Source organism: Brassica napus, chromosome C7 (genome assembly GCF_020379485.1).
Source record: "Brassica napus cultivar Da-Ae chromosome C7, Da-Ae, whole genome shotgun sequence".
Classification (NCBI taxonomy): domain Eukaryota; kingdom Viridiplantae; phylum Streptophyta; class Magnoliopsida; order Brassicales; family Brassicaceae; genus Brassica; species Brassica napus.
In genome coordinates, this window is record NC_063450.1 from 18,626,537 (window position 1) to 18,643,813 (window position 17,277).

The window sequence follows — 17,277 nt, forward strand, 5'->3', positions numbered from 1 at the left end:
AGATTTTGTTTGTGTATTTGAAAGATTAATGTTTTTATTTTTTAAAATAAAAAAAATATTTATAATGTAATGAGTGGTGAAACTTTATTGGTAAAAATAATAAATAAAAATATATATTTAACTTTTGCGTGAAAAGTTTAAAACAATAATATGGAGGAGTATATGTTAGACTTATATTTGAAATGAGAAGTTATTATGCAAAATGATACTATACGTAGTATTGCTTAAAATCACGGTTTCCATTTATAAAACTAGGATGGTTATTTAATTAATAATTCTAGAAAAAGATAACTGGGAAGCGTACGTACAGGGTTGAAGACTATGAATCCAATGTCTAAATCAACTCCTTCCAAACGCATCGTTTTACCATGGCCTCCAAAAAACGATTCCTCCTTTTCAAACAACACCACCTCCTCGATTCCATCTTCCCTTGCAAGAACGTAGGCACTTCCTAACCCACTTACTCCACCTCCGATCACCGCCACTTTCATTTTATTCCTTTTATTTCCTATTCAAAAGTTATTTTCTTGAAATTCTTGGACAAAACCGACGATAAAAGGAATCAATGAAATGTAGACGAGAAAAGTACCTTAGTCTTCTTTTCCTGGCACAAAGTAGATTTGATCTCAAGATGGGACTTGTGGAAACAAAATTACATTCGCTCATACCCTGCTTATACTTATAACAGATAATGTGATTAGGCAGAAGCTAAAGGCGAGTCCGGAGAGACATTTATATTTGACTCACATTAATGATTACAGATAGATAACGTGATTCTCATTCTAAAGCTTTATGTCAAGAAGCATGGCTAGAGGCGGACCTACATGTATAGATATTGGGTAGTTATGCTTGTTCTTCGCACACAACAACCAATTGGTTTTTAAAAAGTATTTAATTTTTTTTGCGTGGATATGTTACTAGTCAATACTGTGTAATGTCCAGATGGTTCGTTCAATATTTAATTATTATTATTATTTCGGTAAAATTTAATTATTATTATTTTGTTTGGTTCGTTCAATATTTAATTATTTTTTTTGGTTTGTTCAAAATTAATTCGACTATCAAACAAGATTAGTCGAATCCTTTACCAAAAAGACAAGATTGTCTATCTTACATTTGTCAACGTCGCCTGCTCATATGGTGATGTGTTAATGTTATGGTCTACCTAATTTTAACAAATATTGTTACAATAATAATTTAAATTAAGCATAACTTGATTCTGATATATGCTTCGAAAAGGAGAGACTATTTTTATCAAAAATTATATTTTAAAATTAACTATTTAGATAATATATAATTGTTGATCTTTTCTTTTTGTCATCATAATTGTTAATCCAAAATTTAAAATATGTTAATAATTTCAATCTTGTATAAAAGTATTTCATAGTTACTAATAACATGTTATGAAAACATATTATATATTATTTATTTATAATTTAAGTAAATACAATTTTATGTCTTTAAAATAATGTATGTTAAGTTATTAATCTAAAATGATTTTTATATATAAGAGATTTTTGCAAAAACGACTCTAAGTAAAAAGTCAAATGTAAAACTAACCAATGATTTTTTTTGGAACTTTCATTTTTCATATTCACTCAAGAAATTTTGAATTATTAACGAAAATGTCAATAATTTTTTTTTCTTTTTTTTTCCTTTTGAAAATGCTTATTTTACTCAATCATCATCTTCATTCGGAGATATAAGCTTTTATTTGGGCTATGAAATGTATGAGGAATCTAAGACAGTTAAACGTCACATTTGCAACAGATTGTTCCCAATTGGTGAAGATGGTTTCTGAACCTGAAGAGTGACCAGCCATTGCAAGTTATTTGGATGATATAAAGTTATTGAAGGGAAGTTTCAACAGTTTAGAGATCATCCATATACCACAGACGCAGAATTAAAGGACGGACAGTCTAGCACGCAGTGCAAGAAATCAATCGTCTTTTGTTATCCATATGGACGCGGAGCTACCAGTTTGGTTTACAGAGTCTATATGAATCTGTTTGTTGTTGACAAAAAAAATACTCAATCATCATCTTCCTCTTTTATTTACAACATTGTCATTATTGTCAATACACCAACCACCATGAACAATCAATTTAAAGCTATAAATGTACATAAAATCAACATCTACATCTTCATATTTTTATTTCTTACAGACTCAAACCATTTTCCTTTCATTTCCTCTCATATTTCATCCAAAAATCCTAATTTTTTATTTCAAAATTTATAAGTTTATTAGAGTTACTCAAGTTCATAATTCTTGGTCAAGAACTAGTGGGTATCTTTCAATAAGAAGTGATGTGTGCTTGGAGAAGCAAAACATGAACCTCAATGGATCTAAGAATGATTTTTGAAGACTTCCAGATTTTTATTCTGTGATTCTGGTCAAACATTTGTTATGATAGAAGACTTCCGTCGAAGTTTTTTCTCAAAAAGACAAATATGGGTCGGTTGCAAAAGTAACGTACGTAGACTTTTACCGACAGTGAGAAAGTTTAATGTGATAGTTGAGAAGACTTTCCAGAAAGTCAAATTTCTGACACAATTCGAGCAATTGTAAAATTAACATGTTTATCTGAAGTCTTCTCTGGTATTTTCGAAAAAATTTCAAAATCAAAAGTAAGCCAATATTTACAAAGGAAGACTTTCGAGAAGTCTTATGTAGATTTGACTTCCTTGGAAGGCTTCCTTTGTAAATTTGCAGCTGCAAAAATGACAGAAATGGTAGGCTTCTTAGAAGTATTCTTTGGGTTAATGTTTAATAAAATTTCATTTTTTTTAAAATAAATAAAAAACTTTTTAATCTTTTCTTGTTAATTCATGTATATTAGTCAATATAGAGGCTACTGAATTAATTCATAACTTAATTGGTGATAATTATGAAGTTATCAATATTCATGTTTATTAATGTTTCTAGCTAATGAGAAATGATTTCCCCAAAAGTCTTCTACGTTAGTTTTTGTAAACCTTGTATTTTCAACTTCAAAATATATTTTTAACTTTTAAAGGTGTTAAGTATCTTCAAGAATATAAAGTCATGTTATTTAATGTGTCTTCTTAAATCGTAAGATATACTTTTAACTTTCATAAAATTTAAAATTTAAATTTTCACTTAAAATTTAAGTTTCCTGCTTAAATTTTAATTGTTCGCTTAAATTTCCGCTTATATTTTAATTTACTGCTTAAAATTTTTTGCTTAAAATTTAAGTCTACCCGAGAAGTCTTCGGAGATTTCCGAAAAGATTTTAGTGAAAAAAATTATATGTTTGAAATTATGTAATGTTTGATCTTTTGTGGATTTGACTCATTTTTCTTGAGAAGTCTTCTCCCTTAGCTTTACTAAGATTTATCATGTGCACAGAGGCTTTAATCGTAGATATTAAAAACGCAAAGAGAGAGAAACAACTAATGGGGATATAAGTGGCTAGGTCCTATACTCCGATATCTCACATACTCTTTGTAGGCGATAGCTTATTTTTTTGTAAGGCCCAAAAGGATGAGTGTCAAACTATTTTAAGGATCTTAAAGGAATATGATGAATTATCGGGCCAGCTGATATTTTTCCTGAAATCGTCCATTCAATTTGGATATAAGATTGAGGAGTCTACTCGGCATGATATGCGTGATAATTTAGGGATACAGAATGTAGGCGGGATAAGATCATATTTGGAAATACCAGAGAATCTGGGAGGATTGAAAATACGGGTTTTGGGTTTTATACATGATCGTTTAAACAACATAGTTAATGGATGGACTTTTAAGTTCTTTACCAAAAGGGGAAAGGAGGTGATTATCAAATCAGTGGTTACGGCCTTACCAAATCATGTAATATCCTGCTATCGCCTGCCAAACACAGTATAAAAAAATTAACGAGTGCGGTAGCACAATTTTATAACTGCATAATTGTATAGGTTCTCTGAAATTCTCGATTTTAGGAAAAATGTATATTAGTGAAAATAACATGCAGCTATGATTTGACTAAAAGTTCAATGTTCTATTTCGTAATTTCTAAAGATATCCCTTGCAATATGGACTCTTAAAAGTGGCCATAATAAAAAGGAAGAAACCTATCACCAAGAGGCCAAGGCTGTTCTTGCTAAAGAACATGTATTAGCTGCCTAATGTTGTATAATAGTTTTTTTTCAAGGTCTTATGAAAGTGAATCAGTCCATAACAGCTTGAGAAAAAAATCAAAACACATTATTTAAGGCGGTTATATATGATTTTTTTGATGTAGAATAAGTTGATATATGGTCTAGACATATGAGATTATTGGTACAGAATGCAGAATCAATCATGAACGCAGTTTTCTGTTTTTAAGTTTACAGATGCTTTCACACGCAAACTATGAATAGGAAACAGCACAAGAAATGAGAGTAGTACTTAAAAAGTGTTGAAAGGGTTCTTCTACTCTTATTTAATTATGAGCAGAAGGGAAGTTACGGAATGGATCTCCGAATGCAGCTACATTCCCTGGACGTGAGAACACTACCTACAATGTTGTGCAAACGGATGAAGCTATTCAATCAAGTATTTTTTTAGTGACACTGAGGAAAAAAGGCATGGTTACGTTTATGTTTAATGTGTTACCTGGTAGTCTTCAAGAGTAAGAGTCTTGAAACCAGCTGCACAATAGTCGAAGTAATATTCCCACGTCCTTATGAACTTATCATCGAATCCAAGATCCATGATTTGTCTGTTTACAAATAACAATTTTTTTTTATGGGATACGAGTGCAAATGTAAAGATTCCAACCATAAAAATAAAAGTTACAGATTTTACTTTTGATTTTCCAAGAAGTTCTTCCTCCAGCATCTCAATGTTTGGTAGTAATGAAGCCCAATGTTCTCAACATTTTCTACGCTGTATTTTCTTAGGTTAGGAAGAGAGTAGAGAAAATACATATATTTCAAGCTAAACTCTGATAAAGAAAAAAGACTTTACCTCAACCGAGAAGAAGAGGCCATGGCAGAAATAACTCTGGCTAAGGAAGGAAGGCATCCACCGGGGAATATGTATTCTTTTATGAAATCCGAGTTTAGTCTGTACTCATTGTAACGCTCTTCGGGTATCGATATGAACTGTTATAATAGGTAAACATTAAAAACTGTCAAACGTTATGAACTGTTATTATGATACGTGATCCAAGGGAAATATGAATGAAAGAAACAAGTGTTACCTGCAAGACAAAGATCCCGTCTTCTGCAAGCGCAGCTTCACAGTGACTGAAGAATGTATCCATAAACTCGTGGCCAACATGTTCTATCATCTCACTGAACAACATTCCAAAACTGCTGTTATAGACTCATAAAACAGGTTAAGCAGTTCTATACAATAGAGAAGAAATAAATGTATTACCAAGATATGATTCTGTCATATTTTTTAGCATCAGATAGTTGACGATAATCGCAAAGCTCAAATGTAATCCGATCCTGGTGATTCATATGTTATATCCTTAGTTATAGCCTTTTGGTGGGATCATAAATAAAAAAATCAATCAATGGATTGTTCAACACAAACCTGAAGTCCAGCTTCTTTAACCTTTTCTTCTGCATATTTAAGCTGTTCGATAGATAGTGTAATACCAGTGTATTTACATCCAGTGTTTTTCACAACTTCAATGGCCAAAGTTCCCCATCCACATCCAATCTCTAAAACCTCATGGTTCTTTTCTATTCTAGCCTAAAATATGCAAATGTACTTAGTAAAAATGAGAGAAAATCATGATTTAAATCATGAAGATTATGTTATCCTATACCTTATCAATTAAAAGGTTTATTTTCCTCATCTGTGCAGTTTTCAGATCCTCATCGTCTGACTATTAAAATGTTAAATGGAGAAACATTAGAGTTATATTCGTAGCAAAATAACATAAGAGCAAAAATAAAAAAATAAAAGAGTGAGGAAATCTCATTGCCACCTTGAATACCGCAGTGGAATAACTCATGGTATCATCCAAGAATAGAGCAAAAAGCTCATTGCTCTGTAAAAATATCAAGTGATAAAGTAAATCAAGAACCCTACCTCATGAGACAGAAAGGATGTGAGCATAAGACAACTTACAAGGTCATAGTGACGTGAAATGTTCCTTCGAGCTTTAGTTAAAGTGTTCTGCCTAGAGAAATGCTTTAGGAACTGTGTTGCAGATGTTAAACCAGCAGTCATAAACATCGGTGTCCACCAACCCCTACAAAATCCATTAGAAAAAAGGAATGTAACATGACAAGTGAAATCTTGCATTATAACTTAGCTGAATGTTTGAAACTTTACCTTTTCTTAGCAAGATTTAAGTTCTTTGAGTTCAATTCTCTATTAGCAATGAGAATCTGCAAGTTTTTAATCAAGAAGATAGATAGATGTCAGAAGCTTCTTACTCAATCTCAGTTCTTCAATAAGTGCATTACCATACCATGATCAAATTGAGAAGTCCTGTTTCTTTATTAACAAAAGAAAAATCTCCATTTATATAGGCATCAGCAAGTCCTAAATCTGCTTGTGTCATAACCTGTGGGAAAAAATCATCAATGTTCCAAGTTCTAAAGAGCTCTTCTAACATGGTGTGATCCTACGTGCCAACCTTCCAGTAAAAATGAGGATTGTGAATCTTCATGACAGATTCTAAGTTACATCTCAAATCCTTTCCTTTGAAAGTGAACACTGTTCCTCCTTCTTCATATACTCTGTTAAAATTTACAAATAATTATATGTAATATTGAAGAATTGTTATGCAAATGAAGCTAGGAATTATAGAGAGAGGAGAGTGCTCACGTTACACAACCGGTTGATATGAAATGTCTCAAGAATCTAGTAAATAAAAACCGAGCCCCCTTTTCGGTTAGAGATGGGACCATATGTTTTGGATTGCTCGGAAGAGGAACCATATCTTTCCCTAGCAGACTTTGTGCAGCCCCCATACCAGCCTGTTAGAATATAAACAAACTTTCAGTTTACACAAAAAAAAACTATTAAGAGGAACAATGAATTGGATTATTTTATAGAAATGATCAATGCCTTTAGCCCATCTTCATGAAAACCAGAGCCTGCAAAATTGTAAAGGAACCAAATGAATATTCACATGGATTAGGGTTACTCAATTCTATCATTTTTATTTTAAATCTGGTGGGTCTTGCTAGAGATTGACACTGTTTTCGTACTAGTCCATATTCGGTTAAAATAGACCAACGTACTTACCAAATTTATTTATAGGCTTGTGTACGTGTAATCTCCTATATATTAATCGATGATCATTTAAAAAGTTGTATTCTTAAGTTTGTACTAATTAAAAAAAAAACTTTTTTAGGTGTCACTTAATTAGGATGTCAATTTAGTTTATGTGGCAGCTTACGGATCAATTGAAAAAATGTTAGTCCAAATTCAATTACTAGGAAACATTATATTAACCCAAAATATAAGAAGCGTGTATTCTTTCCTAAAATAAAAGATACGGAATTGCTTAATATGATTAACATATATATGACAATTAATGACTATGAATAATAAAGATTTGATAACAATTTTTGCATCCTTCTTCATTTTTGTTTAAATTTATATTGTTAAAAAATTTTAAACAATCACATTAACCATATAATTAAAAAAATAGATTTTTTATTATATGTTATATTTTGAATTTTTTTAAATGACTTTAAATTACAAAATAAGGAAACCTTATATGTTATATTTTTTTAAAAAATAAATGACTTTAAATTACAAAAATGAGGAAATCTTATATGTTATATTTTTCTTATATGTTATATTTTTTCTTATATGTTATATTTTGAATTTTTTAAAACGACTTTAAGATAAAAAAAAGTAAGTTTTCCTTAAGCATACGACTAAAATCATTAAAATGACATGTATCAGTTCGATGGTTGATCTGAAATCTTTCAAAAACATATGGAATATATAAGTCAAAATAATTCAACTGTGAAAATAATACTGTTTACTTTTTTCAAGAATGTGTTCGGTGAAAAAAATAAAGTTTTTTTGCATCATAATTTGTTTAATGTCCAATCTGATCAACTTAAGATATATTAATTATAGTTTAGTTTAATAAAAATTGATTTGGTCCACCTGAAAGAAATTATATAATAACAACAAAAAAATATTGTATATCTATAAATAAAATAATCAAATATATATAAAAAAAATTGTCGATAATATATACAAATAAACTCACCATGCCTAAGGAGGTCTTAATCCTAGTTTCATAATATTTTCTAAGAACTATTTTGTGTATGTATAATTTTATTTTATATTATTATTTGTAAAGTGATTTTTAATCTCTCACGTTAAAAGTGGGAGCGGCTAAAGTTGTTGGTATCCTTAATAAATGATTATATTTTTCATTAGTTAATCATAAATTATTATAATTAAAATTTTTAAAAACGGAAAACGTGTTTGAAGAGAAATACACAATTGATGTATCGTTATGCTCTAGGTTTGCTCTTTATTGATGAGATGATATTTTATTGTTCGATATGATATCCTAATGGTTTGTAATTTGTATTACAAACTTATATTCTCAGTTTATTAAAAATCAGGATAAACATACATTGCTTCAGTTTCTCTTTTCCATATATTTTCATATTACAAATCCGGATGTTCATGTAAATTCATGTACAAATCTACATATTTGATATATTCTGTTAAAATTTACAATGTCATGTATATTTTTAAAATTTATAAAAATGTTTGAGTTTCAAAAAAAACTACCACATGCTTATATTTAGTTTATTATCAAATATTTAAAAGATATGGATATTTCTAAATTTATTTGCAGTAAAAATATTTCTAAGTTAATTTTTTTGTTTTATATAAAAATTTTGATATTAAATTTACTGTTAAATTATTTAAATTTATCAATATAATAACTTATTCTAATGGTTTTGAATGATAATACATTTATTAAAAAATATTTATAAAATTATTGTGCCCGCACATGCGGGGCAACACACCTAGTTCCATAATATTTTCTAAAATGAATGTGGAATGAGTAAATTTTCTTAAAACGAATTTGAGTGACAAAAGAAAATCTAGACGCTACCTTGATATGCACCACAGAACCATATACCACGCTTCCCTTGAATCTTGTTTAGCTCTTGTGAAGCTTTCCAAGCAGAAACAGATGGCAGAGGACGACCAGAGGTCCACTTATACAATGTCTTCTTTGGGCTAACTTCAGGATTAAGTGTGAGAAAGTATGAATCTTGTTCCTCTTCAAAATTCTGCAAGGAAAACACAGTTCCAATCTCATCATATTATGGTAAACTCGATCCAAACGTGTCATCAATATACCTGAATTATATTGAGCCAATGTGTCAGGCTCGCTTTATTTTCAGAACTTGTTAGGAAATTCCAAGCGCTCCATGCAACACGATTCCGCGGCATCAGATCAGAATCACGGTGGAGATAAATATCACTACACATTGAAGACATGTTAATAAATCTGAATAATGTAACCTAAACAGATAAGTAAATGTATGTGGTCACCTGTAAGCGTATTGAAAAGCACCAAGAACCCTGGTTTCATCAGAGGTGGCGTCTTCTCCAAGCAATCTCAGAGCATCTGGTGCGTTTACAGCTAATATACATCTATCGAATACTTCCTGAGATCCATCTTCGGTTGTTACTAAGATGCAACCATCCTCAGATGTTGAAACAGATTGTACATTACAACTTGTTCGGATCTTACATCCTCGTTGCTCCAGTTCTACTCTAACCTGATCCACAAGTAATGTATGTAACCAAACCATGCACGAGTATATAAATACAGTTGTAATAACTAGGAACCTTTGCGGCATAAGTCTCCGAGCGACCTGCAACAGTCATCCATTGTGGCCTCTCAAAGATCTGAGGATGAAATGAAAAGCGAAGTAAGAGAACACTCTTATTTTTGGTTTAAGACATGGAAGTTAGAAAACACTCTTTGAATTATATAAGAACCTGAAATAAATGGTGGTTGCGGCAAAAGGAAAGAACAGAGTAAGCTGAAAAGTTAAGGGCGCTGTCTGGTGGGCATGTCCATATCGAACTGCATGCTGGTACCTGTCCCAACAAGATAAATTAAGCTTTCTTGTCATTCAAGAAATTATGGGGAAAAACACGCTAAAACTCACCAAGTAAGCCTTTTGAAACAAGGTAGAGTATCCATGAGACTTGAGAAACTCTCTTAAGGTTTCGTTTCGATCAGTGTCAGGGTTACGCTCCATCTCTTCGATATATTTTAGTGCGTCTTCCTTAAACTTATTAAACTCTGTAATCATATGCCAGAAATAGGGGTTGAGAATGTTTCTCTTCTGAGCAAACAAGCTTGAAAGTCCGTTGCGGGTTCCCCATTCGTAGCCTCTGCCATTGTTGAGGCTCACTGAGAAAGACGTGTCTGAAACCTCCATGTCTACTCCCAAGTTCTTGAATAACTCCATCATGTTCGGACACGTAACCTAATCACATGCATATTCATGATCGTTACCCCACTTATGTTTCGACCTTTTTTTTTAAATGCAGTTTATATGTTTCGTTTACATGGGATAAGAAGAAAAAGAGTAAAAGAATTTGTAAATTTTAAATATATGTTCCGTTTCATAACATACTTTTGTAAAATATATTGTTTGCCGTTACAATATTGTAACTTCGTTCGCAAGAAACGTAGAAACTCAATACTAAGGTACGTAAATTAATATAATTGCAAATGTTGACAAAGGCAATTTCAATTGGGCGTACTCAGAAGATCAGGACCGGACCCCGACTTATCGAAATCTGCACATTCAATGGATACAAACACACATCTAGGCTTGGGCATTTCAGATATTGGTTCGGTTCGGATATTTCGAGTAGGTCGCATAGGGAGCTAGAAGATCCTTTTACTACACAGCATATTTTCGGTTTGGTTTGGTTAGGATAGTTTTGAGTTCGGTTCGGATGGTAAAACTAGAAACCAGAAAATACCCGAAAAAATCGGTTCTCATTCGGTTCCGGTTATTTCGGGTAATTTGGGATAAATATCATATATTTTGGATAAAATATCGAATAATTTGGATAAATTGGATTAAAATCTTGGATGTTTCTGACTATATGGATATTATGGATAAAAAATAAATAACAAAGTCTGCATTGAATTTGGCTAATTTTCCCTTGCATATTATGTTTGCAGATTTTTCATTGGTAGTATTTTTAATATCTTTTTTACTGGCAGTAATTTTGTTCCCATGCTTAAACATATTATTCCTTATGTTTCCTAAAAAATGTTATTTTACAAAATGTGTAATTTTGAAATTTGAAATGCAAATTATACTTATTTTTGGTTTAATATTAATTGCAAATTGCATTGATTTTATAAATAATTTTTATATCAAATATATATAGTCAATAAACATATCAATACATTTTCACAATTTTTTAATCAGTATAAAAAATGTCAAATTGACACTTTAAAAAAAACTGAGTGAATAGTAAGCATTACTAACAGCCTAATGGTCTGTCAACCGTTGAGCTGTCTCTTCAAGAGCATACATGATAGGGTTTACTCTATTACATTTATGATAAACCTAATACTCTCTCCGTATTTGAATGATAAATGTTTTAGATTTTGTTTGTGTATTTGAAATATTAATGTTTTTATTTTTTAAAATAAAAAAATATTTATAATGTAATGAGTGGTGAAACTTTATTGGTAAAAATAATAAATAAAAATATATATTTAACTTTTGCGTGAAAAGTTTAAAACAATAATATGGAGGAGTATGTTAGACTTATATTTAAAATGAGAAGTTATTATGCAAAATGATACTGTATGTAGTATTGCTTAAAATCACGGTTTCCATTTATAAAACTAGGATGGTTATTTAATTAATAATTCTAGAAAAAGATAACTGGGAAGCGTACGTACAGGGTTGAAGACTATGAATCCAATGTCTAAATCAACTCCTTCCAAACGCATCGTTTTACCATGGCCTCCAAAAAACGATTCCTCCTTTTCAAACAACACCACCTCCTTGATTCCATCTTCCCTTGCAAGAACGTAGGCACTTCCTAACCCACTTACTCCACCTCCGATCACCGCCACTTTCATTTTATTCCTTTTATTTCCTATTCAAAAGTTATTTTCTTGAAATTCTTGGACAAAACCGACGATAAAAGGAATCAATGAAATGTAGACGAGAAAAGTACCTTAGTCTTCTTTTCCTGGCACAAAGTAGATTTGATCTCAAGATGGGACTTGTGGAAACAAAATTACATTCGCTCATACCCTGCTTATACTTATAACAGATAATGTGATTAGGCAGAAGCTAAAGGCGAGTCCGGAGAGACATTTATATTTGACTCACATTAATGATTACAGATAGATAACGTGATTCTCATTCTAAAGCTTTATGTCAAGAAGCATGGCTAGAGGCGGACCTACATGTATAGATATTGGGTAGTTATGCTTGTTCTTCGCACACAACAACCAATTGGTTTTTAAAAAGTATTTAATTTTTTTTGCGTGGATATGTTACTAGTCAATACTGTGTAATGTCCAGATGGTTCGTTCAATATTTAATTATTATTATTATTTCGGTAAAATTTAATTATTATTATTTTGTTTGGTTCGTTCAATATTTAATTATTTTTTTTGGTTTGTTCAAAATTAATTCGACTATCAAACAAGATTAGTCGAATCCTTTACCAAAAAGACAAGATTATCTATCTTACATTTGTCAACGTCGCCTGCTCATATGGTGATGTGTTAATGTTATGGTCTACCTAATTTTAACAAATATTGTTACAATAATAATTTAAATTAAGCATAACTTATTGTGATATATTCTTCGAAAAGGAGAGACTATTATTATTTTTTTTATGACTCTGGTATCCGGAACCTCGAGAGGATCCGACTAGCACCGATGACTGTCCACTAGAGCTTAGTCGGGGAACCCGCCGAGGCATCCAGGAAGGCTGGTGATCACCCCATGTAAATGTGGCTACACCTTAGCAGACTTTTCCGTATTGGACTCGAAGATCCCTCAAGATAATCACCTCCCAGCGGTGAGAGAGACTATTTTTATCAAAATTTATATTTTAAAATTAACTATTTAGATAATATATAATTGTTGATCTTTTCTTTTTGTCATCATAATCGTTGATCTAAAATTTAAAATATGTTAATAATTTCAATCTTGTATAAAAGTATTTCATAGTTACTAATTTCAAAATGTTATGAAAACATATTATATATTATTTTTTTATAATTTAAGTAAATACAATTTTATGTCTTTTAAATAATGTATGTTAAGTTATTAATCTAAAATGATTTTTATATATAAGGGATTTTTGAAAAAACGACTCTAAATAAAAAGTCAAATGTAAAACTAACGAATGATTTTTTTGGAACTTTCATTTTTCATATTCACTCAAAATTTTTTGAATTATTAACGAAAATGCCAATATTTTTTTCTTTTTTTTTTCTTTTGAAAATGCTTATTTTACTCAATCATCATCTTCATTCGGAGATAGAAGCTTTTATTTGGGCTATGAAATGTATGAGGAATCTAAGACAGTTAAACGTCATATTTGCAACAGATTGTTCCCAATTGGTGAAGATGGTTTCTGAACCTGAAGAATGGTCAGCCTTTGCAAGTTATTTGGATGATATAAAGTTATTGAAGGGAAGTTTCAACAGTTTAGAGCTCATCCATATACCACAGACGCAGAATTCAAGGGCGGACAGTCTAGCACGCAGTGCAAGAAATCAACCGTCTTTTGTTGTCCATATGGACGCGGGCGGGGCTACCAGTTTGGTTTACAGAGTCTATATGAATCTGTTTGTTGTTGACAAAAAAAAATACTCAATCATCATCGTCCTCTTTTATTTACAACATTGTCATTATTGTCAATACACCAACCACCATGAACAATCAATTTAAAGCTATAAATGTACATAAAATCAATATCTACATCTTCATATTTTTATTTCTTACAGACCCAAACCATTTTCCTTTCATTTCCTCTCATATTTTATCCAAAAATCCTAATTTTTTATTTCAAAATTTAAAAGCTTATTAGAGTTACTCAAGTTCATAATTCTTGGTCAAGAACTAGTGCGTATCTTTCAATAAGAAGTGATGTGTGCTTGGAGAAGCAAAACATGAACCTCACTGGATCTAAGAATGATTTTTGAATTTTTTTTAGATCTGTTTCGTGGAGAAGACTACTACAGAAGACTTATACTCAATTCATAGCTTAGTTTTGCAATTGACTTTTTGTGTGTCCTTTTAGAAAATAATTCTCTAGAAGTCTTCCAACTTTTCTTTATTAACAAAAAAAATATGAATAGACTTCCTTGGAAGTATTTTTGGATAACCAACTAGTTTTAAAATTGACCAAATTTTGTCAGAAATTTGACTTTCCATAGAAGATTTCTAGAGAAGTTTTCTCAACTGTCGGTGGAAGTTTTCTCACTGTCGGCGAAAGTCTGCGTAGGTGAGTTTTACAATTAATAATTAAAACTTAAACATTTAATTTTAATTAGATGAAAGTCTTCCAGATTTTATTCTGTAATTCTGGTCAAACATTTGTTATGATAGAAGACTTCCGTCGAAGTTTTTTCTCAAAAAGACAAATATGGTCGGTTGCAAAAGTAACTTACGTATACTTTTACCGACAGCGAAAAGTTTAATGTGATAGTTGAGAAGACTTTCCAGAAGTCTTTCATCGGAAGATTTCCCCAAAAGTCTTCTACGTTAGTTTTTGTAACCTTGTATTTTCAACTTCAAAATATATTTTTAACTTTTAAAGGTGTTAAGTATCTTCAAGAATATAAAGTCATGTCATTTAATGTGTCTTCTTAAATCATAAGATATACTTTTAACTTTCATGAAATTTAAAATTTAAATTTTCACTTAAAATTTAAGTTTCATGCTTAAATTTTAATTGTTCGCTTAAATTTCCGCTTATATTTTAATTTACTGCTTAAGATTTTCCGCTTAAAATTTAAGTCTAACCCGAGAAGTCTTCGAAGACTTCCGAAAAGACTTTAGTGAAAAAATTATATGTTTGAACTTATGTAATGTTTGATCTTTTGTGGATTTGACTAATTTTTCTTGAGAAGTCTTCTCCCTTAGCTTTAGTAAGATTTATCATGTGCACGAAGGCTTTAATCGTAGATATTAAAAACGCAAAGAGAGAGAAACAACTAATGGGGATATAAGTGGCTAGGTCCTGTACTCCGATATCTCACATACTCTTTGTAGGCGATAGCTTATTTTTTTGTAAGGCCTAAAAGGATGAATGTCAAACTATTTTAAGGATCTTAAAGGAATATGATGCATTATCGGGTTAGCTGATAATTTTCCTGAAATATTCCATTCAATTTGGATATAAGATTGAGATGTCCACTCGACATGATGTGCGTGATAATTTAAGGATACGGAATGTAGGCGGGATAGTATCATATTTGGAAATACCAGAGAATCTGGGAGGATTGAAAATACGGGTTTTGGGTTTTATACATGATCGTTTAAACAACATAGTTAATGGATGGACTTTTAAGTTCTTTACCAAAAGGGGGAAGAAGGTGATTATCAAATCAGTGGTTACGGCCTTACCAAATCATGTAATATCCTGCATCGCCTGCCAAAGACAGTATAAAAAAATTAACGAGTACGGTAGCACAATTTTAGGACTGCATAATTGTATAGGTTCTCTGAAGTTATGGATTTTAGGAAAATGTATATTTGTGAAAATAACATGCAGCTATGATTTGACTAAAAGTTCAATGTTCTATTTCGTAAATTCTCACGATATCCCTTGCAATATGGATTCTTAAAAGTGGCCATAATAAAAAAGGAAGAAACCTATCACCAAGAGGCCAAGACTGTTCTTACTAAAGATCATGTATTAGAAGCCTAATGTTGTATAATAGTTTTTTTTTTCAAGGTCTTAGGAAAGTGAATCAGTCCATAACAGCTTGAGAAAAAAATCAAAACACATTATTTAAGGCGGTTATATGATTTTTTTTATGTAGAATAAGTTGATATATGGTCTAGACATAAGAGATTATTGGTACAGAATGCAGAATCAATCATGAACGCAATTTTCTGTTTTTAAGTTTACAGATCTTTCACACGCAATTTTTGAATAAGAAAACAAGACAAGAAATGAGAGTGGTACTTAAAAAGTGTTGAAACGATTCTTCAACACTATTTATCCATGAGCAGAAGGGAAGCTATGGAATGGATCTCCCAATGCAGCTACATTCCCTGGACGTGAGAACACTACCTACAATGTTGTGCAAACGGATGAAGCTATTCCATCAAGTAGTATTTTTTTAGTGACACTGAGGAAAAAAGGCATGGTTACGTTTATGTTTAATGTGTTACCTGGTAGTCTTCAAGAGTAAGAGTCTTGAAACCAGCTGCACAATAGTCAAAATAATATTCCCACGTCCTTATGAACTTATCATCGAATCCAAGATACATGATTTGTCTGTTTACAAATAACAATATTTTTTATGGGATACGAGTGCAAATTTAAAGATTCCAACCATAAAAATAAAAGTTCTTAATATAGATTTTACTTTCGATTTTCCAAGAAGTTCGTCCTCCTCAACCATTATGTTTTTTTTTTTTTTTGTGTCAAGCGTCCCGATTATGCTAGTTGGAAAGTTTGATTCCCAGTAAAGGATAATCAATACTGTGTCAGAAAAGTTGCTGCCAAACTCTGAATTTAGAACGTTAGGGCGTATTATTATGACGCATTTGATTTTTTAAAATATATATTAATTTTATAATAAGGTTGAAAACATTTTAATCCAATTTGCACTCGTATGAGAGAGAGAGAGAGAGAGAGAGAGAGAGAGAGAGAGAGAGAGAGAGAGAGAGAGAGAGAGAGAGAGAGAGAGAGAGAGAGAGAGAGAGAGAGAGAGAGAGAGAGAGAGAGAGAGAGAGAGAGAGAGAGAGAGAGAGAGAGAGAGAGAGAGAGAGAGAGAGAGAGAGAGAGAGAGAGAGAGAGAGAGAGAGAGAGAGAGAGAGAGAGAGAGAGAGAGAGAGAGAGAGAGAGAGAGAGAGAGAGAGAGAGAGAGAGAGAGAGAGAGAGGTTTGTAAAATACATGTCTGTTTTTAAACTTTCAAAATATGTTATATGTAAAAGATATTATGTTTTTAATAAGTAAATTATAAAACTAAAATAATTGTTTTTAAAAATACCAAAAGTAATTGAAATTTGAAGAGAAAATACATTTATAGTAAAAAAGGACATTACACATATGTATTCACATATATCTATATTATTAAA

The 17,277-nt window shown here is 31.2% G+C and overlaps 1 protein-coding gene across 3 annotated transcripts; it reads right to left on the reverse strand.

The window, feature by feature from the left end:
* Positions 1 to 218: 218 nt before the first annotated feature.
* LOC106435679 lies at positions 219 to 12,385 on the reverse strand. 3 transcript variants are annotated; one of them, XR_007326183.1, is made up of 24 exons: positions 12,175 to 12,385; positions 11,894 to 12,083; positions 10,125 to 10,448; positions 9,952 to 10,053; positions 9,799 to 9,858; positions 9,499 to 9,728; positions 9,304 to 9,427; positions 9,053 to 9,233; positions 7,021 to 7,049; positions 6,778 to 6,929; positions 6,587 to 6,689; positions 6,419 to 6,514; positions 6,280 to 6,335; positions 6,073 to 6,196; positions 5,930 to 5,992; positions 5,768 to 5,827; positions 5,530 to 5,691; positions 5,368 to 5,441; positions 5,189 to 5,282; positions 4,954 to 5,090; positions 4,792 to 4,872; positions 4,600 to 4,705; positions 590 to 4,501; positions 219 to 508 (listed from the first exon to the last, which is right to left on the reverse strand). XR_007326183.1 is itself a non-coding variant. In XM_048762770.1 (23 exons), the coding sequence occupies exons 1-23, from the start codon at positions 12,249 to 12,251 to the stop codon at positions 4,427 to 4,429; spliced, it is 2,700 nt and encodes an 899-aa protein (XP_048618727.1). In that variant the 5' UTR covers positions 12,252 to 12,385; the 3' UTR covers positions 589 to 4,426. The 3 variants fall into 3 exon arrangements, 1 of the variants encoding a protein (XP_048618727.1); XR_007326184.1 differs by having other exon boundaries at positions 11,894 to 12,093; positions 12,175 to 12,330; XM_048762770.1 differs by lacking the exon at positions 219 to 508 and having other exon boundaries at positions 589 to 4,501.
* Between the last annotated feature and the right edge of the window lie 4,892 nt (positions 12,386 to 17,277).